This window comes from Mauremys mutica, chromosome 1, assembly GCF_020497125.1.
Source record: "Mauremys mutica isolate MM-2020 ecotype Southern chromosome 1, ASM2049712v1, whole genome shotgun sequence".
Classification (NCBI taxonomy): Eukaryota; Metazoa; Chordata; order Testudines; family Geoemydidae; genus Mauremys; species Mauremys mutica.
The window spans coordinates 231,611,957-231,634,327 of NC_059072.1; the positions used below are offsets into that span (position 1 = coordinate 231,611,957).

General features: G+C 42.2%; 1 protein-coding gene across 3 annotated transcripts in view; it reads left to right on the forward strand.

The window, feature by feature from the left end:
* The window catches only part of ARHGAP6 (Rho GTPase activating protein 6), a 507,104-nt gene that overhangs the window by 456,027 nt on the left and 28,706 nt on the right, over positions 1-22,371 (forward strand). For all 3 annotated transcript variants that reach the window (XM_044985802.1, XM_044985939.1, XM_044985866.1), the window contains exons 4-8: positions 4,141-4,397; positions 9,850-10,045; positions 11,252-11,307; positions 16,369-16,519; positions 18,702-18,850. In XM_044985802.1, coding sequence (XP_044841737.1) covers positions 4,141-4,397; positions 9,850-10,045; positions 11,252-11,307; positions 16,369-16,519; positions 18,702-18,850 — 809 coding nt within the window. The remainder of the gene's footprint in view (positions 1-4,140; positions 4,398-9,849; positions 10,046-11,251; positions 11,308-16,368; positions 16,520-18,701; positions 18,851-22,371) is intronic.

Consider the following 22,371-nt stretch of genomic DNA (forward strand, 5'->3'; position numbering starts at 1 on the left):
ATTTTGTATTAGCTGAAGTTTCCAATTGATCTTCAGGGTAGTTTTTTGCAGTAGACCATGTTGCACTAGTCTAGCCTTGATGTAACACAGGCATAGATGACTGCTGGGTCTGCATCTGAGAGTAATGGGCACCATCTCTTGGTTAGCAAAGAAAAATATATTCTGATTACTCCTGCTCTAATGAGACCTTGCGCTTGTGAGCCAGTTTGATAACAGACAGGTTAATTTCTTGAAATGAGGGAGAACTTACTGGTTTTGCCAGTTCTTTAAAGCGATTCCTACTGCCAGCCAGCATCACTTTCCTCTTATCTAGCCTGAACCCAAGCCAGCTCATTTTCATCCAGGTCCCCACCTCTGCCACACATTGAGAAATCAGATAAGTGGCTAAGATCTTCTGAGAAGAAGGCATACGGCAGACTACCATCAGTTTATTGATGGCACAATAGCCATAGCTCTTGAGAATCTCCCCTAGTAGCTGCACATACATATTGAACAGGTGGGGTGACACAATCAAACTCCACAGCTGACAGCCCTGGAGGAGGTAGAGTGTTGCCCCAGAGTACCTTTTGCAACCAGGAAAGAGTGGAGCCATTTTAAGGCAATTCTTTCCAGACCAGCCAAGGTCCCCGATTCAGATTAGTAGCACTCCATGATCAACAGTGTTAAGGTACAGCTAGTAGTATCATTTGACCTCCATAGCCAGGAGATCGTTGGGCAAGAGATCGATGCTGTTTCCATATCGCATCCCAATCCCAAGCATAACTGAGTGGGAGCCAAAAATTGGAAGGTGTCATTTGCTGCTGGAGTTGGTCAAACACCAATTTCTTAATGACCTTCCCCAGAAAAGTGAAGGGGCAGCTGAATAAAGGAGGCAGTAGGAAGGTGGAGGAGGACATTGTAGATACAGTAGAATGACACAGTGTAAGGGTCACCGTAGGAGCAGAGAGAACAATTTGGAGGCAGGGAACCTTGGAAGCAGGGAGGCAAAGTCAGGCGGGTGGAATACTGAGAGGAAGGAGAATGTTGGGGGCAGGAAAGGGGTTGGGGTAAGGAGGAGGAGACAGGAGAGGGATAGAGATGGAAATTGGGCAAGGAATGAATGACAGCTCCACGACCATAGGTGTTACGATTGGCTAAATGAAGTCCTCCATTAAACACCAGAAGGGAGGTCCATGTTAGTGTGTGTGCATTTTAAAGTTGAACTTTCAGCCTGAAATGGTTGCCTCCAAATTGGGGTCCCTAAATGAGAAAAAATCAGAAGACAACCCAAAACAATACCATATGTTTATTTTTAAAATCTTATAATTTTAAAGGTGATCTCATTTAGGGGTGAATTAGTAACAGTACATACTGCTTAATTAATACTTAAATATTCTGTTGTGATATTTTTACTTGTTCTAAATTGAAAGCAAGTTGTTTTGAGATGTCATTCAGTATATTAGTCTCCTCCAAACTCACTTGATGTGGGTGGATCAGCTTCCCAATTTTAGCTTAGTCTGGTCACTAAATTGGTTTGTGTCTTAGCATGCTTTACTTCTAAAGTGTAGTGATAATGACTCTAACTGGAGCTAAACAGAGTCTCTGTCTCCTTGGGTACGATAATACAATAATGCTTTAATTCAAGATTCAGGGAGTACACTTTTTTTTCAATGACTTGTTAATCTCCGTGAAAATGCTAAGACTTACCAAGGTGTTCTACAAAATACAGCTGAGCATTTGGTCCCAATAGGAAGTCTAGTAGAAGCAGGGTATTTCTAAAAAGTGTGACAGAAAATGCATATATAGGAATTCCTGCTTGTCCTTTGTTTTTAAAGCTGCAATAGCTTCCTCTGCATCCCTGTTTGTGTTGTCTGTATGCCAAATTCAGCTCTGATATATGTGGGTTCAAAGCCAATGACTTTAGTGGAGTTGCACCCATTTTCACCAGGGATGAATTGGTCTCAAAGACTTAATAAACATTTTACTCTCTGTTTAGTTGCACAGTATTTTACGTAACTTAAGAAACTGGACTGAACTAATAGCTCTAATAGACAAATGAACTGACTCCATTAATCTCTAATGGCTTGTAGCTCTAAAGCTTAATAACGACACTTTAAATGACAGTGTTATTAACCAATTCACTGCTGATCGTTTTAGCCAAAACATCTTAGGCACTTTTGAAAATTTCATGCTAAGGCCTAGTCTATGCCATTTTTCTACCAGTATGACTATGTTGGTTAGGGGATGATATTTTCCCCTCACACACTGTTAAAGCCCCCAGTACAGAGGCAGTTATGTTGGTATAAAGGTGCCTTATACTAGTATTGCTTATTCCTCTTTCCATATAGAAATAGCTACAGCAACATAAAGTACCATTATACTAGTATAGCTGCACCCACATCATGGGAGCCAGACTGCTTTATCTATACCAGCATAGTTAAGTCTATACAACTTTTGTGTATAGACTAGGTTGAAATGATTTTTCCAAGGTCACCTAGGGAGTACGTGACAGAGCTGGGAACAGAATCCAGATTCCCAGCAAGCCTATTATAGTGCCTTAACCACAGACTATGCTTCCTCTGCACTGTGCTGCTAGTACAGGGGTCGGCAACCTACGGCACACGTGCCAAACACGGCACGCAAGCCAATTTTGAGTGGCACGCTGCCGCAGTCCCGGCCCCCAGCCCCACTCAGCCCCTCCGCCCACCGCTCTCCCCTGCGGGGGCAGGAGGCAGAAGCTTGGTCCCACGGCAGCCAAGCCTCCCCCTCCCCCGCCTCTTCCTCCAGCGTGGTGCTTTCCTGCCCCTCCCCCTCTCCTTCCCTGCACCAATCAGCTGATGGCCCTAGCCAGGGGGAGGGGGAAGAGCGGCAGCGTGCTCGCTGATCCGTAGAGGAGGCAGAGAGAGGTATGGATGGGGACTTGGGGAAGGGGGTGGAACAGGGCATATCCCTGCCAGCCCCCTGCCATGAGCGGCTCAGGGCAGGGGGCTGGGAGCACCTTACAAACCGAGCACCCCAGACCTCTGCCCTGACCCCCCCCCCACACTCAGCCTTCTGCCCTGCACCCCCCACACACCCAGCCCTCTGCCCTGCACCCCTACACTCCCCAGCCCTCTGCCCTGACCTCTGAACCCCCCACACACCCAGCCTTCTGCCCTGAACCCCACCCCAGCCCTCTGCCATGACCGTTGAACCCCCGCACACACCCAGCCTTCTGCCCTACACCCCCCCCACCCCTCAGCCCTGACCTCTGAACCCCCCACACACCCAGCCTTCTGCCCTGCACCCCCACACTCCCCAGCCCTCTGCCCTGACCCTTGAACCCCCCCACAACCCCACTGCCCTCTGTCCTGACCCCTGAACCTCCACACACACACAGCCTTCTGCCCTGCACCCCCACACTCCCCAGCCCTCTGCCCTGACCCTTGAACCCCCCCACAACCCCACTGCCCTCTGCTCTGACCCCTGAACCCCCACACATCCAGCCTTCTGCCCTGCACCCCTACAGCCCCCATCCCTCTGCCCTGACCCCTGAACCCCCACACATACCCAGCCTTCTTCCCTACACCCCCCAACCCCCAGCCCTGACTCCTGAACCCACCCCCAGCCTTCTGCCATGAACCCCCCCCACCGCAGCCCTCTTCTCTGACCCCTGAACACACACACACACACACACACACCCCAGATCTGGGGTCCCAGCCACAGGCCCTGCTCAGCCTGCTGCCGGTCTAGGTGAACAGAACCCCAGGCTGGCAGCGAGCTGAGCAGGCTGGTGGCGTAAGATCAGCATTTTAATTTAATTTTAAATGAAGCTTCTTAAACATTTTGAAAACCTTTTTTACTTTACATACAACAATAGTTTAGTTATATAATATAGACTTATAGAAAGAGACCTTCTAAAAACGTTAAAATGTCTTACCGGCATGCGAAACCTTAAATTAGAGTGAATAAATGCACACCACTTCTGAAAGGTTGCCAACCCCTGTGCTAGTATATAGTTATCTGGGAGTTATTACTGAGAGGGAGCTGTTACCTTAAAGAGATTGTTATATAGTTGAAAATTGTCAAAGACATCAAGAGTCTTGGGATGATCACTATTTTTACAAGTTTGGCATAAAGTGAAACAAATATAACAAATAAATAATTCTATTCTTGTTGCAGAATTCGTACCGCAGGCTTTTGGAATGCCCTTGTCCCAAGTAATTGCTAATGACCGGGCCTACAAACTCAAGCAGGATTCTCAGAGAGAAGAGCAGAAAGATGTGTCAGACTTTGTAGCCTCTCTCTTACCATTTGGAACTAAAAGACAGAACAAAGAACTCTCAAGCAGTAACTCATCTCTTAGCTCGACCTCGGAAACACCAAATGAATCCACTTCCCCTAACACACCAGAGCCAGCACCACGTGCCAGGAGAAGGGTAAGTTTAACATACCACATTTAAATAAAGCTGGTTGTGGTTTGAGCCAGCCCTGGTTAATGGAGGAAGTTGTAATCTTAATAGTCAGCCTTCTTTCCCAACTGGGAACAAGATAGGAGAGAATAAGGTGGACACTGCATGATTATTACAAAACCATAAGGAATTATGAGGCTTTCAGTTTTCCTCCACTTTGGTTCGAATTGGCCTGTCCAGTTCTGCAGGCTCTGACCTTGTGTATTTTTTTCAACTGGTGATGGTAGATGGACTACACATATGTGACTGATGTTCATAGGTATTAATATTCTAATTTAGAGTCCAAAAACCCAGAAATTAATTAATCTAATTATTAGCATCCACTAGTAAAAATAATTATGGCTTGATTCAGATGTGACATACCTCAGAGTAAATCAGGAGCAATTCTATTAAAGTTAGTGAAAATAACAGTAGGATAAACCATGTGTGGGATCCAAATCAGGCCCTTGGTGGCAAATCAGGCCCCTGCCTCAGCTCATGAGGGCTCCCTTGGCAGCAGAACAAGTGCAACTCTGTGGCATGAGGTGGGGGCAGGAGTCTAGGGGCAGCACAGGTGTCTGCAATCACCATGCTATGCAGAAGATGATGTTTGCAAAGGAAGATTCCTCCCTCCACTGCTCACATCTGTGTAATGCCCAGCCCAGCTCCTCAGGCCATGTGCTAGTCAGAGAATTTGAGCACTGGGACCTGACCCAACTAGTGCTGATGTCAGTGGGAGTCAGATCTAAGTATTAATGCCTAAATTGAAATAGAATGTTGCTCCTGCATATGATATGGATATCTGATAAGCCTCTTATTTGTGGGGTTTCATCCCTTGGGCTTTATAACTTGATGCCGTGCTCTGAACTGATGCAACATTGCAGTAAAGTAAACAATGTCACAATTTGGGCTCTTTACAAAAAACCCAGAAGGTACTGTAACAAGCTGTCGTAAATGCTGCTCACGTTGCCTTTTTATGTGGAAAAATGGGGAGAAAAATTAAACCCTGATAACTAATCTAAGTGTTGGGGATACCAGAGGATCTAAGGGAAAAAGAAACGTCCCCAAGGAATCCTCAGTGGCCTTCACTCTTCTCCACCTCCCCCACATCAAATTTTTTTAGGGGAAGTACTGTGTGGGAATCTGTAAAGTATAGAGTTAACAAAATAAAAATGAATTTTATGCAGTATTCAATACAATGTATCCCAAAGTACAACAAGCAATAAGTTAGATTCCAGTAGTACAAAACAATTACAGCATATGGGACAGTAATTCAGTAGTATGTTATATTCAGCCATAGTTATTGGAATCTGTGTTAGTGAGAGAGAGAATTAGTGATCAGGAGATGGGAGCCATCCCCTACTTCTTTTCAAAAAGTGCTCTGAGATATTTAATTTCCACTTGGACCGCTATCAGGGATGAGCAGAAGAAACCTAGGTTTAATCTTTCATCTAAAAGATGTGTCTCTCCCCCTATATGCTAAGTTCCTAGGTTTCTGTGTATTTGACACCTTGTTGGCATGAAGGAGAGATGGCAGCCAGTACTTCAGCTTGCAGAGTGCTGTGGCTGAAGTTTCAATACACAGTCATGGTGATGTAATATCATACCATTCACCTCAGAGATAAATAAAAGTGTAGCCGAAGGCAAGCAGTTGAAGTAGAAGCAGCCCTAATTTTATAATTAGAGTGTGTTTGAATAATTAACTATAACAACCTCACATTTTCTCTTCTGTCTTTAACTTCTACACTTTATTAAGTCAGTCTAGTCCATTCCCCAGCCATTATTGAAGTGTTCCTTACAGGATAGGTTTCAGAATGGTAGCCATGTTAGTCTGTATCAGCAAAAACAACGAGAGGTCCTTGTGGCACCTTAGAGACTAACAAATTTATTTGGGCATAAGCTAGGTTGCATCTGATGAAGTGGATTTTGGCCCATGAAAGCTTATGTCCAAATTAATTTGTTAGACTCTAAGGTGCCACAAGGACTCCTCGTTATCTTTACAGGATATTCTCCAGTGCTTTTTCTAACCCACTTTTAAATGTTGCAACTGATGCAGCTACCACTTCTTCCTGTGGGAGACTATTCCACATTCAGGCCTTTCGCTATCAAATAGTTTTTTCTAATACTCAGTCTAGATATCTCCTCTTAGTTTTATCTCATTACCTCTATCTCTACCATAAATAATTCCTTTCCCTTTGTTGTGAACAGTCTACAGATATTTGAAGTTGGCTGTTGTGTCCTCTCTCAGTCACTGCTTAGTGAAAATGAAAAAGATACTATCAAGAAACCTATGAAGTATTTGGGGAGGTTTTTTTGTGTGAAGTTGCCAAAATTGTACTCTTGTTACCATATTTCGGATTGTGTTCTAAAGACACCGATTTATGTTGTCTCTTCTTCATTCAATCTCCTTTAAAATGGGATAGATTGATTTATATATTGGATTTTAGCCAAGTCCTGTATAAGTTTCCAAATATCTATGTATGTTGCAGACATATTTTAAATATAGTTAAGTGGTTTTGCTTTCCTGAGATTTGGTAGTAGCCTACCACTCCCCTTCTCCGGTCATCTCTAGAGACACATACTGTATTTTACTTCTGACTGGAGACACCTGGGGCCTTCAGAAAAGTATGGTATAGTTTCATATTGCACCCCCAACTTCAGATTTTGAAATACATGCTCCGATGCAGAAGTAAACTTGCAGGGGTGTTCTTGTCCTATTACTCCCACACTCTTTCTCCTGGAAGATATTTTACCAGCATCACAGATGAAAAGAGAAAGCATTGGAAACTGTTCCGTTCCATAATACTGACTCTGGGTACTCTGCCTCTTACCTTTTACCTCCTAGGCAATGTATTCTGGGAGTCCCAAAGTTTCTTTTCCCATTAAATATATCAAAGTAAATGGTCAAATGTGTATTGAAGGTGAAAGCAGCAGTGCAGTCCTGTCAGCACCACCTGCTAATGTGCTTCAACCCTGACTTGGAGGGAGTATTGCAAGGAATGAGCGGGTGATTAATTTTACATAGTCAATCCTTGGCCTCTCAGCTCAGGCTCCGTGCCAGTTGTAGTGGCGATGGGGCATGGACATTATTCAGGACTCTAACTGAGACCACCTTTGTTGCTTTTTCTTTGTAGGAACTTTGTGATGGAATCCCACAGATGTCTGTGGACCAAAAGGGCTATTGTCATTAGGTGGTGCAACTCCATTGGCTTCAATAGATTTTCACCTGCTTATGCCAGGGATGATTCTGGACCTATGTTAATACGTTGTCTATGCCAAAATGCACTGTTAAATAGTGTGAGCACAGTCCCATCTCTTTTATTAAGCAAGTTGTGTAAGGGCAATAAACTCTCCTGAGATGGCAGTGTCAAGCAGTATTTCTGGATCTGCAGTAGTGACTGTGGGTGGAGTTTTTCAATAGCTCTCAGCATTAACTGAAATCTGCTCCCATTGCAGTCCATGGGAATTTCTTTATGCCCTTCAGTAGGAGCAGAGTTAAGTCAAATCTGAATGTTTTGAAAATCTTATCCTACATTGTTGGTGTTTTAAAAGAAGCGCTCCATTGTAAACCCAATTTTGACACCCCCGTGTCCAAAATCCTCAAAAAAAGTCATTTCCACATGCAGGTTTACATATGTGGTCAGTAGCTAATGTATCTTTGTGTGTGTGTGTGTGTGTGTGTGTTTGCTTTGGGAGGAATTGAGGGAAGTCCGACATTGAGGGAATGAAACTGAAAATCGAGGTGAAGTTGACTTTGTGAAAGGTCTTGTCATTATTTTTGTAAAACTGAATCTCAAAAAAGAATTGGTCTAGCAACTTCGAGCTTCTTTTATTCATAAGTCTTCCATGAGATCCAGGAAAAAGGACTATTTCTGAGAAGGTCATATGCTTATTTTAGATGTTATTAAAGAAATATTTTAATTTTCAGTCAGATCCCAGTGGACTTTATAAGTTTGTCCAAGGGCTAGAAATATTTATAAAGTTCAGTCATGGGCTGATAGAGAATTCTAGCAGAATTAGTAACTTCTGTCATTTGAACTGCTGAGGTTCTATGGGCTTACATATTCCACCAATGCAGGTTGTGGAATCTGTATACTCTGTCAGCAGAACATCTTGCATTTAAAGAGGTTACCAGGGTTTCCAGCAGAGTATTGGATTTGAATTCTACAGTGGCTTATGTTCCATAGAACAACATGTACTGAATTCCTTCACATCACATCTGTAGTTATAAATTTACAGTAGATGTTTACAGTAGATGTTTTTATATTTATATATATGTTTTTAAAAAAATCTGTAAATAAAAAAGGAAATTACTATGCTAACATTCATTAAGAAACAGTTTAGATTGCAAATAAATGTCAATGGAACTAAAACACTTACTAAAAAAAATCTTTTCAATTTAATTGTGCTCTACAAGCTTAATTGTATCCCAAAAAGATTTTTGCCTAGGAATTTAAACAGGATGAGTCTATCAAATGTAATAATGTTATAGAAATATTAGAGAGGCAAAGTAGGTGAGGTAATATCTTTTGTTGAACCAACATCGAGTAAAAGATATTACCTCACCCACCTTGTCTCTCTAATGTCCTGGGACCAACGTGGCTACAGCAACACTGCATAGGGATATTAATAATTTTCATATTTGAGAATAGTTGACCTTCATTTTTAGGTGTCAAATTTTGGAAGTGTTTTACCTCTTAAGCCTTTTTCAGTGCATGGGAGTTTGTGCCTTCCTCTAGCTCAAAAATGTATGTATTTAAAGATTTTATTAAAATGTTAAATGTTTTAAAAATATTTAGAATAGAAAAGACAGAATTGTCAAGGAGCTCCATGGAGAGCCTATCCCTGGTCCTTCACAACTCAAAAGTAAAAATACATGCATAGTTATCTGAAGTACTGTAGATGTGTCTATGTATATAAAGCGTGTATGTGTATAATATACTTTGCATTCCTTTTCACTGGGGTTATTACACAAATGCAGAAAAAATAGTGATGTGCGCCCAATAAAAAAGTGTGAATATACACATACACGCATATGTATATGTTTATATAGATAATGTACATACACACACATTAGGCCTGATTTACAACTGTCCTGCACTTTATGCAATTACACTAGTAAAAATGAGCACAAAGCAGGGGTAAAACATTTGGTACTGTTTTATACGCTCTTTGCACTAGTATAGGTGATTACACAAAGTGCAGAGTAACAGTGAATTGGGCTTCTTTTAAATAGTGGGCTTGATTCTCCTCTCCAGAACACTGATTTTATACTGGTATAACTCCATTGGTATAGAACAGTGTCATGAAGTGGAGAATCAGGGGCCCTTTGTATGTATGTTATTTAATGTATAAGACTTGATTATATATGCTCTTGGGGGAAGGGAGCTGTTTAGTTGATTCCATCCTTACTGATTGTACATGTATGTGTACTTTACAGGGCGCAATGTCTGTGGACTCTATTACAGATCTTGATGACAATCAGTCCCGACTGCTAGAAGCTCTACAACTCTCTTTGCCAGTTGAAGCTCAAAGCAAGAAAGAAAAGGCAAGGGATAAGAAACTAAGTCTGAACCCTATTTATAGACAGGTTCCCCGGCTTGTAGATAGCTGCTGCCAGCATTTAGAAAAACATGGTAAGTGTATTTCATTTTGCTTTAGGTAGAAAGATACATTTTTTATTAGGGTTCATGTATGTAGAACTAAACATTATATACTCAGAGAAGCATATATACACATGTTCTTATAATGTTTAGTGTGATACACATATTTAACTCATTGATAGTATATTTTAACCCACTTCATGGTAATAGCATTATTTACCTAGGCATTTGACCAACTATTATCATGATCTCAAATTCTTATCACTCAACAACAACCTGCTTGTAAAGTGAGACCTGTTGACAAATTCTTTGATTACTAATGTTGGCTAGCTTGTGAGTGAATATCTCATGAATATTCATATAGCAGCAAAATATTATTAATTATTTGTATTCTGGAAACACGTAAAGGCCCCCGCCCATTGTGCTTACAGTCTAAGTGACCAGACTGACTAACAACTAAAAAGCAACCTGCCAAAAGTACAAATACAACTTCTTTTCATTCTCCCCTTTGATAAAAACCTTCTCCCCAGCCAGTCTCGGCTGTATCTACCCGTCAGGTAGGGTGACCAGATGTCCTGATTTTATAGGGACAGTCCCGATATTTCGGTCTTTTTCTTATATAAGCTCCTATTACCCCCACCCCCTGTCCCAATTTTTCACATTTGCTGTCTGGTCACCCTACCGTCAGGTCAAGTTCTTCTCAGCTCTTGCTCAACCTAAATGTCCTTCTTCTCCCGCCTCATCAGGAAAACACTCAGAGGCACACACAAAACCAGGGGGGAATCCTAAAATCCCAGACTGTCAGAAGTGTCCTAAGGCCTAGCCCCTGTGCCCCCACCCAGTGTCCCAACTCTGTTAGTTGTGGACACTTCTCCTGCCTCTCTTCTTCCTGTGATATCACTCCTGGGTGTGCTGCCCCTTGAAGCAAAATTGCCATCACAACATCCACCTGTTTGCCTGCCTGTTGATGTAGCACTGACATTTCCTGAAAAGATGGCACAAAAAGTGGCACTGAGCTACAGTTCGGCAGGTCAGGTAATCCAAAATTTTTATTAAATTGATAAACTCCTTGTCCCAAGGCACCTTAAGTTTCCTGAGCTGTGTAAACACATGTTTAGAGAGATGCTTTTATCGTCTACTGTGGTACTAATGCACATAGCTCAGATTGCTTTTGTTTCAGTGCAGCTTCTGACCGAGTTTTAAACAGTGAAACAGGCTACTGATATGCTATGCTTGCAGGTCTCCAGACAGTGGGAATATTCAGAGTTGGAAGCTCAAAAAAGAGAGTCAGACAGGTGAGCAAACATTTAGTTACATGAACCTGACTGTTTTTGATGATTCACCTATAGAATTTCCAGTAGTGTGATTATTTCCCCCCCCCCCCTCAGAGCTGATGAAAGTAGAGCTTTTTGTGGAAGTGACTTTATGGTATTTGGATATTATCTATGGTAGCTCTGAGTAGGCTGTTTCCAGTCCCCTTCTGGTCAGGAAGGAGCAAAACCGTTCGAAGAAAACAAGAATTCTAACCTAAATCTTGAACCAAAACTGATTTTTCCAATTTCAAAAATGGTCAAATAAGAATTGCTCCCTCTGCCCAATTTTAACTGCCCACCTTCACCTTTGGTGAAATCGGTATCAGGGTCTCAGCAGGTTAGCAAACTCAGTATCAGTCTGGATCATCTCGCACCTGAAGAAGCAGTGTAGAGCATGAGATTTGAGTAGACTTCAGTGACAAGGTTTAGGTTTGAAAAAAAAAAATTGACAAATACCTGACTGCATGGAGGGGGAGTACTCTTGGCTGCCAGTTCTATCTAAGATTCCAGAAAGAGTTGATGATCACAAATTAAACTCAAATTACAAATCTCTTGCACAGAAGTTGCGGGATGTTAAATTATATACGGAGAAATCAACCTCTTCGACCCCCAAATCCCTTCTTCTAAGCGTCACCTCTCTTACCCCTATTAATTTCAATCATTTCTCTCCCATCCAAGTCCCAGTCCCAGTCTCAGCCGAACATTGAGAAAGCAAAGATTCTGCACCCTGGGGGGATCCAATGATAAAGACAGAGGTGAGAGTTAACTCTCTCACTCACTCCCAGCAGCCACACACATTAAAGGATGGGTGACAGAGGATAGCCTTGTAACATCTGCTAGTTATAGAATCATAGAAGATTAGGGTTGGAAGACACCTCAGGAGGTCATCTAGTTCAACCCCCTGCTCAAAGCAGGACCAACTACAACTAAATCATCCCAGCCAAGGCTTTGTCAAGCCTGACCTTAAAAACCTCTAAGGATGGAGATTCCACCACCTCCCTAGGTAACCCATTCCAGTGCTTCACCACCCTCCTAGTGAAATAGTGTTTCCTAATATCCAGCGTAGACCTCCCCCACTGCAACTTGAGACCATTGCTTCTTGTTCTGTCATCTGCAACCACTGAGAACAGCCTAGCTCCATCTTCTTTGGAACCCCCCTTCAGGTAGTTGAAGGCTGCTATCAAATTCCCCCTCACTCTTCTCTTTTACAGACTAAATAACCCCAGTTCCCTGAGCCTCTTCTCATGTCATGTGCCCCAGCCCCCTAATCATTTTTGTTGCCCTCCGCTGGACTCTCTCCAATTTGTCCACATCCCTTCTGTAGAGGGGGGACCAAAACTGGATGCAATACTCCAGGTGTGGCCTCACCAGTGCCAAATAGAGGGGAATAATCACGTCCCTCTATCTGCCGGCAGTGCTCCTACTAATACAGCCCAATATGCCATTGGCCTTCTTAGCAACAAGGGCACACTGATGACTCATATCCAGCTTCTTGTCCACTGTAATCCCCAGGTCCTTTTCTGCAGAACTGCCGTTTAGCCAGTCAGTCCCCAGCAGTGCATGGGATTCTGTAGCAGTGCATGGGATTCTTCCTTCCTAAGCGCAGAACTCTGCGCTTGTCCTTGTTGAACCTCATCAGATTTCTTTTGGCCCAATCCTCCAATTTGTCTAGGTCACTCTGGACCCTATCCCTAACCTCCATCATATTTACCTCTCCCCCCAGCTTAGTGTCATCCATGAACTTGCTGAGGGTGCAATCCATCCCATCATCCAGATCATTAATGAACATGATGAACAAAACTGGCCCCAGAACCGACCCCTGGAACATACCACTTGATACCGGCTGCCAACTAGACATCGAGCCATTGATCACTACCCGTTATACTAAGTTTGGAGGTAGAGCAGTTACAGGGAGGTATCAAAGTAAACAATATGGTACAAAAGAGCAAAAAGAAGGAGCGGGATGAGCCAGATCCTGAAAACCTGAAGTCCTGCATTACACAGGGCTGGTTCTCTTGAAAGTGAACTCCGGTGGGTAATCTAGCTCTGCTGTCCATATTCTGAAAGGCAGGATTCAATATCCCTTAGAAGTGTAGATTACTGTATGCCAGTTCTGACAACTGAGTTGAGCTATGTACCAAGGACTTAGACATTTTTATTCTTCCAAGATAGCTTACAGATCACCCACTAAATTGGCAAAATCGTGGAAAAATAAGTTACCATTTGAGCTACAGACTTTAACTACAAAATATCTGTTGTTTAAGCAAAGGCAAGTGCAAACCTACAATCATATCATTCCCATGGAATGAACCAGAGGCTGGGCAGTCTTTAACTAGGCAATGAGCTAACCTCCACTTTGAAAGTCATTTACTATCTGTTTTTCCTTTTACCGAGCTTTCAAAAACTTAGCAAGGCAAAACAGTTTGGTATTTTTGTATTAAATAAAACTAATTTATTTAATTAAATCAACTCATGTTTTTATTAAACAACATGGAAATGCCTGGACCTTTTGCAGTAACAATAATAAATGCTGTCATCATGAAGATAGAGTGGGGGATATGTACGGTCTGATTTCAATTAAAATTCTGTCCATTTTCTGTACCATAGAAGGCTTTGCAAAACACTTTTTCAGTTATGCTTTTACAGCTGTTCACAGGCTTTCCTGCATACAAGATGGACAAGGGTTTTCTGAAGTGAGAGTTTTCTATTTCAGGTGAATTTATTTGCAAGGAACAAAGAAATGTGTGTGCCAGTGGATTTGTTTGGGTTGTTGAGCGGGGAAGGAAGTATTAGCGCAATTGCAAATATATAAACCATTTTACTTGTAATCTCTTAAACCTCAATTGGAAGCCATTGTTTAATGCTTACCAGGTATGCTTCCTAAAGTCTGATCAAAACACCATAATTAAAAGCAATGTGTCTGAGAGATCTCTTAATGAGAAATGGAAAGACATTGCCTTTTTATACTTCTTGTATTATATCTCAAACTGAAATAATTCCATGGACAATGTATGTCTGATGTTCTATTAATTACAGCATCCCTTTGGAGGCCATCCTGGTGACCTTTTGTGATCTATAAATCCATAAGCTTTATATAAGAGCTAGGTGTTATTATTAGAAGTAGTGGTAATGCTTTGCCTCACCATGTGGGGTTAATTGAAAATATCATTTCAATTCAATATTTTGTTTTGAAAATGTTAATTTAAATAAACCGGAATAAGGTTGCTTTGGGTTTTTGGGGGTTTTTTGGTTTGGCCATTAAACCGAAAAAATCAGTTATTCGCTCAGCTCTATTTATGATGCTCCATGGTAACTCTGCCACCCAATCTGAGGATTGGCATTGGTTTGTGAATGGAATCCCTTGAAGTCATCAGCTGGAAAAATGATACCCACAAAGCAGGGTCTCATGGGCAGAGAAGTGTAATAATGGATTAAGAACAAATTGGCTCGTCTAGGCTTCATGCTCAAGTGTGGGAATCCCACACTTAATAGCAAGGCTCACAGTGAAAGGGGGACCCACAGTTTTACACCAGGCCCTTAAACACTCCCAAATTGTCAACCTTTGAACCAAGTTTGCATTAGAAAATGTGGCATTTTCCACACTCATCTACACTTACATGATTTCCCATTGCTCAAGACTAAGATCAATGCAAGGATATACTTTCCTGGTGATTTGCCTGCTCTTCTGTCTGTGATTTGCCTGTAAACACCTCAGTCCCACTGGCAGGGAGAGGAGCCCTCATTTTTTGTTCTGAGCCACATTTACCTATAATTAGTCATTGGGATGATTTAAATATATGAAATTCCCTTGCGTACTAGCAAAGGTTTGAAGTACTGTACTCCTGGAAAACATAATTTCATAAATCACTATTTCAGTTTTGAATACAAGACTAACGGGGAGCATTCAGTTTGAAGAAGGCATGTGCAGAATACTTCTGTGGGTGCTGAGGTAGCACACATACTGGAAAGGGGACTGTGACAATCTTTTACAGGGTTCAGTGTGCGCTCCCTATGCAAAATTGGCAGTGTATAAGTAGGAGGCAGGGCTAGTGACATGGAGCTTGTCTACACTAGCCGCCAGACCAGTGGGCAGTGATCGATCCAGCGGAGGTCGATTTATCGCGTCTTTACTAGTCTATAGTCGCTGAAGATACTGTGGTAATTAGATCTAAGTACGTCGACTTCAACTATGCTATTCATGTAGCTGAAGTTGCGTATCTTAGATCGACCCTGCGTGGTAGTGTAGACAAGCCCATAGACTCACCATGTCCCCTTTGGCATATCTATTGCTGCCAGCCGTTCTGGACTTGCTCATTTCTTGTGCTCCTGATTGTAGCTAGAAACAACGCTAGAACTCAGATTCTGTGATGAAGTCACTTTGCTGTTTGTTCACTTTTTAATGGTGATCACTTTGTGAAGATAAATAAATGGTTAGGAGAAGCAGGAAATAGCAGAGCAAGGTGCCACAATGTGTTCGCAAACTTGGCTTCTTGCTTCTAGACACCTGGATTCCAACGCAATCTCCAGTCACAAGAGAAATTTGACTGTTGGCCGTTTCTTAGTTATTTAGTCCTATTGTGAAAATTGCTACACTATGCAGCATGACTTATAGTCTGTGTCTGCTCCTGAAGGGCTCAGGAGCTGAATAGTAGGGATAATGGAGCAAGGCTGTATGGGGAAACCATGTCTACTACATACTTTTATTATAACTGGTTCCAGCAAGTATATTATTCTCTTATTTTCATGAGCATTAAATTCATTTGCACTATGTTTTTGATAAAAGAATACCATAAATTAATTGAAAAACAAAAATATCACCCTCCCCTTTTTAAAAAAATGAATCTGGCACATACCCAGGATTATGTATAATAATCGAAATAGTCAGCAACTAAATGTGAGTTGTGTGCCTGCCCTTCCCAGGAACAGCAAACATGAAATGTTAATGTGGGTAAATCCATATCTAAAAATATGTTCTCTTAGGTAATGTACTATACTAATGAGGATGCAGTGGTGTGACTAGTCTTTTGTCCTGATTTTTTCCAGTTACGGGAAGAGTTTGACCGTGGTGTAGATGTTGTGCTAGAAGAAGAACACAGCATCCATGATGTTGCTGCTTTGTTAAAGGAATTTCTACGAGACATGCCAGATCCACTTCTCACCAAAGAACTTTACACCGCCTTCATCAACACTCTCTGTGAGCTTTACAACCTCTTCTCTTCGTGTTTTTCCACCAGCTCAGTTCTACAGGCTCCACAAGGCCACTAATAACACTTTATATTTAAGAGCCTTAGCCCCCTCTACTTCCAGTTCATTACAAATATTTGTGAATTTTCTCATATGTTGCAAAGGGCTTTACTTGCTTTTGATGCTGGATAGATACAGCACAGAAAAAAAATTCTCAGCAACATGGAGGTGATTCAGTGTATATAGAAAATCACGTTCAATCTATCAGCGTGCATACACACACCATATACATGGTGGTGGTATCCGTGTAATATATTAAGCCCTGATTCTGTAATTAGATCTGCAAAGGCAGCTTGTTATGCTCATGCAGAGTCACGTTAAAATCAATGAGGCTTGCTCAGGTGGAAGAGTCTACCTCATTAGATCCAAATTTTGGATTGGGGGCTTTATGGAGTAATGAGGTAAATGACAGAGCCATTGATTATGCCACATTTTTCATGGACTTGTTACCACTCTGCCCACTAATCCACTAATGCTTGGATTATTTCTAGTGTTCCAAACCTCTGAGCAGTGTCATACAGCTCCTGTCTAAAAAAAATAATCATGCCAAAGAATTGTTTCTTTTCTCCTGCCTCCTCTTGCAGGAGTTTTGCCTTATAGGCATTATAAATGGTTTTTAACTTTTTCAGCTATTGACTGGAATTAACCCAGATTGTCATGGGGCCCTGGCCCAGCGTGAACCCCATATGTCCAAAAGGAACTCACTGTCCAGTGCCCTCGGTGGGGTGCCTGATTGCTAGCCTTCCCCTGGGTCACCTCCTTCTGTCGGTCACCTCTGTCTGGGTCTTCCCTGGCCTAGCCTCTGGCCTGCACACTTGAAAGTTCAGTCCCCTCCTGGGGTACTCAAAGTCCCTTCAACATCAGTCCCACATGAACATAAACAAAAAGTTTTTCACCCCTCCTTAGCTCACAGTTCTTTATTCCTCTGGTGTGGCACTGGGCCTCAGGATTGCTTCCTTGGAGCCTGGGTAATGCAAGTGGTTATCACGCCCCCTCCTTAAGCCAGGAGTCCACAGCCCTCCTCCTGGAGCGGGTGTACTTCAAAAGTCACTGTTTCTCTATAAGACAGGAACCTCCTTCCTCCTTGTGGAGCTGGGTAATTCAGGCAGTTTTCAACTCACTCCTTAAGCCAGGAATCCTCATCTATCCTCCTGGAGCAGGCAGTAGTTAAACTTGCTGTACGACCTTAGCCAACTTCTCCCATAGTTGGCCCCACCTAATCCTCAGAGTCAAAGAGTTTGGCAGCTTTCTCCTGCTGTGAGGGAGGAGGTAGCATTAATGGTCCCCTTCTCCTAGCTCATTCCCAGTTGGTTGAGTGAGAGGGGAGTCTTGCCTTCCCACCTCCACAAGGCTCCTTGAGATTTTCTCCCAAGCACCACTTATTCCCAGGAATGTGTCCTCTCTATCACTAACCCCTATTATATAAGGACCTTTCAAACCTTAAAGAGCCAAGCCACGTGATTGGGTGGGCTGACCACTGGACACCACCCCATCACATAGGCCGAAACCCAAGATCTAAATCTTACACCCAGATTCAAACTTCATGACAATTCACGGGCCTCACAACCATGGGTCAAAATACTCCTGCCTGTCGAGGTTTCAAGCTGAAAATCTGAATTCAAGCTCTGCCAGATTTCTGAGTGTTTAAATTTAGCCCATATAAGAAAGATGTTCAAGCTGCAAACTCATATGTACTCAGATCCTTCTGTGGGTTTCAGACTTGAGATCCTGTCTCAGGCCCATCTCTACTGTTGATTAACATCGCATTTAGAACTATGAACTGGCTACAGACAGTGCAGAATTTATGTGCTCTTTCTTGCTGCTTTTCAGGTGTCCTAGTCACACTCTAGGAAAGAAAGTTGTAAGAAAACTAATTAAAAATGGTTAAAGCATAAATACAAATGGAATACTTTTACAGGATCACAGAATAAAACAGAAATATTTTGTGCAACTGATATGTATTTAAAGTTCTATCAACCTACCTTTAAAAATGTATGGGAAACACGGTCAGTAAACTCCTTATACAATTCTTTTCTTATATTCGTCTTCTAGCTGGAGCATTACAGAGTGTATGTGCATTGCATTTAGGTTAGTTCCAATGTTTTTCTCAGATTTTTTTTTTTCCCTCTTAGTATTAGAGCCAGATGAACAACTAAGCACCTTACAGCTTCTTATTTATCTTCTACCTCCCTGTAACTGCGACACCCTACACAGACTCCTGCAGTTCCTCTTTACGGTGGCTAGCCATGCAGAAGACAGCACAGACAAAGATGGCCAGGAGGTAGGTTCATATCATTCATGTTCTTTCACTTCCATTACTCCCTGCTCTAAGGACACATTTATAAAGATGAGAAACTGAGAGCCTAGAATCATAAGCATTAAAGATGGAATAGACTTAATATTGCCCTCTCTCTTGCCATCCAGTTGTTTACAACAGTATATTCCTGAGACTGTTATGTATTGTAGTTTTTAAATGACTCAATCAATGAGGCATCCACCACTTCCTGTGGGAGATTCAGAGCCTAATAGACTTCACTGTTAAGAAATAGCTAATTCAATCTAGCCTAATTTTTTCCTAGTTTAGTTTCATCCCATTATATTATATGGAACAAAAGGCTGTAGTCAAAGAACCTGCTTTTTATTCCCGACTCTGCCACTGACTTGCAGTGAGACATTGGGCAAGTCAGTTCACCTCTCTGCCTCATATTTGCCATATATAAAATTGGGATAATGAGTGGGATCCATGAAGGGGTTTAAACATTGCAATGCTGAGTGTCACGGCACCTAGAAAAATCACAGAACATTGCAACCCTGAAAGCCTGAGCTAGGCACCCAGGCTCCTTATACAGTGAATGGGGAGAGATAAGTGCCTAAGAATGCAATCCACAAAAGCCAGCATGCTATGCAGGGAGCTGCCTAAACTAGCCACTGGAGGAAGCTGAGGAGAGGGGTGTATGCTAAGCCTCTCCCCTCTCTCAGAGATGAGCACTTCCCTGCAGCTTGGATTTAGGTGCCTATCTCTGCTAGTGAACCCCTCTCCTGGAATTAGGCTTGCCACATCAAATGGCCCGAGGAGTAGGGCCCTCCACTGATTTTTTAGCTCAGTGGTTAGAGGGAGACCCCTGTTCTAATCCCTCCTCTCCCTCTGTCAGAGGAGAAAATTTAAATCCAGGTCTCCCACATCACAGGTGAGTGCTGTAACCACTAGGATAAATGTTATAAAGTGGACGCCTCCTCCGTCTAGATTTTGAATGAGACCCAATCCGGTAGGTGTACGCAGAGGACACTTACTGAATCAGGCCCAGCACGCAACGTAGATGACCAAATGCCTGTCTTTCCCTGGTTCGTGAATTGCTCTGGGGCTTGTGTGGGGTATAGGCATCCAGATACCTAAAGGAGACAGCAGTGCACAAGCCCAGAGGCAGAAACGTAGGCACCTAGAGAAAGTTTACTTTATAAACTTTGGTACTGAGTGAGTTTAGGCGCCCACAGTGTTTAGTGAGAGTTTTGTGGATCATCAAAGTAGAGCCAAAAGCAGGACTTAGGCACCTAGGCCTGGGGTTTAGGTGCCAAGTATTTTTTGTGGATCCCACCCCATGACACACTTACTTTTGTAAAGCGCTTTGAGGTGTTTGGATGAAAAACAGAGTTATTATTTATTGTTAATTATTTATGGCTTCTAGCTGCAGCTCCTTGAGGAACACTAAACAATTTTTGATGCAATCAGATATTTGGATGTCTACAGGTGGAATTTTCACAAACATTGAAATGGCTTAGGGCAAATCCTATTGAAAGTCAATAGTACTATGGTACTTAGGCATTTTTAAAAATCCCATCCAAAATACTGCTATTTTCACACTCAGCTAGCAGTTGGTGGAAAAGTACAGACACAATAATTAGGGATCTACATAAGAACATAAGAGAGGCCGTACCGGGTCAGACCAAAGGTCCATCTAGCCCAGTATCTGTCTACCGACAGTGGCCAATGCCAGGTGCCCCAGAGGGAGTGAATCTAACAGGCAATGATCAAGTGATCTCTCTCCTGCCATCCATCTCCATCCTCTGACGAACAGAGGCTAGGGACACCATTCTTACCCATCCTGGCTAATAGCCATTTATGGACTTAGCCACCATGAATTTATCCAGTCCCCTTTTAAAGATTGTTATAGTCCTAGCTTTCACAACCTCCTCAGGTAAGGAGTTCCACAAGTTGACTGTGCGCTGCGTGAAGAAGAACTTCATTTTATTTGTTTTAAACCTGCTGCCTATTAATTTCATTTGGTGACCCCTAGTTCTTGTATGATGGGAATAAGTAAATAACTTTTCCTTATCCACTTTCTCAACATCACTCATGATTTTATATACCTCTGTCATGTCCCCCCTTAGTCTTCTCTTTTCCAAGCTGAAGAGTCCTAGCCTCTTTAATCTTTCCTCGTATGGGACCCTCTCTAAACCCCTAATCATTTTAGTTGCCCTTTTCTGAACCTTTTCTAGTGCTAGAATATCTTTTTTGAGGTGAGGAGACCACATCTGTACACAGTATTCGAGATGTGGGCGTACCATGGATTTATATAAGGGCAATAATATATTCTCAGTCTTATTCTCTATCCCCTTTTTAATGATTCCTAACATCCTATTTGCTTTTTTGACCACCTCTGCACACTGCGTGGACATCTTCAGAGAACTATCCACGATGACGCCAAGATCTTTTTCCTGACTCGTAGCTAAGTTAGCCCCCATCATGTTGTATGTATAGTTGGGGTTATTTTTTCCAATGTGCATTACTTTACATTTATCCACATTAAATTTCATTTGCCATTTTGTTGCCCAATCACTTAGTTTTGTGAGATCTTTTTGAAGTTCTTCACAATCTGCTTTGGTCTTAACTATCTTGAGAAGTTTGGTATCATCTGCAAACTTGGCCACCTCACTGTATACCCCTTTCTCCAGATCATTTATGAATAAATTGAATAGGATTGGTCCGAGGACTGACCCTTGGGGAACACCACTAGTTACACCTCTCCATTCTGAGAATTTACCATTAATTCCTACCCTTTGTTCCCTGTCCTTTAACCAGTTCTCAATCCATGAAAGGACCTTCCCTTTTATCCCATGACAGCTTAATTTATGTAAGAGCCTTTGGTGAGGGACCTTGTCAAAGGCTTTCTGGAAATCCAAGTACACTATATCCACCGGATCTCCCTTTTCCACATGTTTGTTGACCCCTTCAAAGAATTCTAATAGATTAGTAAGACACGATTTCCCTTTACAGAAACCATGTTGACTATTGCTCAAGAGTTTATGTTTATCTATGTGTCTGACAATTTTATTCTTTACTATTGTTTCAACTAATTTGCCCGGTACCGACGCTAGACTTACCGGTCTGTAATTGCCGGGATCACCCCTAGAGCCCTTTTTAAATATTGGCGTTACATTAGCTAACTTCCAGTCATTGGGTACCGAAGCCGATTTAAAGGACAGGTTACAAACCTTAGTTAATAGTTCCGCAACTTCACATTTGAGTTCTTTCAGAACTCTTGGGTGAATGCCATCTGGTCCCGGTGACTTGTTAATGTTGAGTTTATCAATTAATTCCAAAACCTCCTCTAGTGACACTTCAATCTGTGACAGTTCCTCAGATTTGTCACCTACAAAAGCCAGCTCAGGTTTGGGAATCTCCCTAACATCCTCAGCCGTGAAGACTGAAGCAAAGAATCCATTTAGTTTCTCCGCAATGACTTTATCATCTTTAAGCGCTCCTTTTGTATTTTGATCATCAAGGGGCCCCACTGGTTGTTTAGC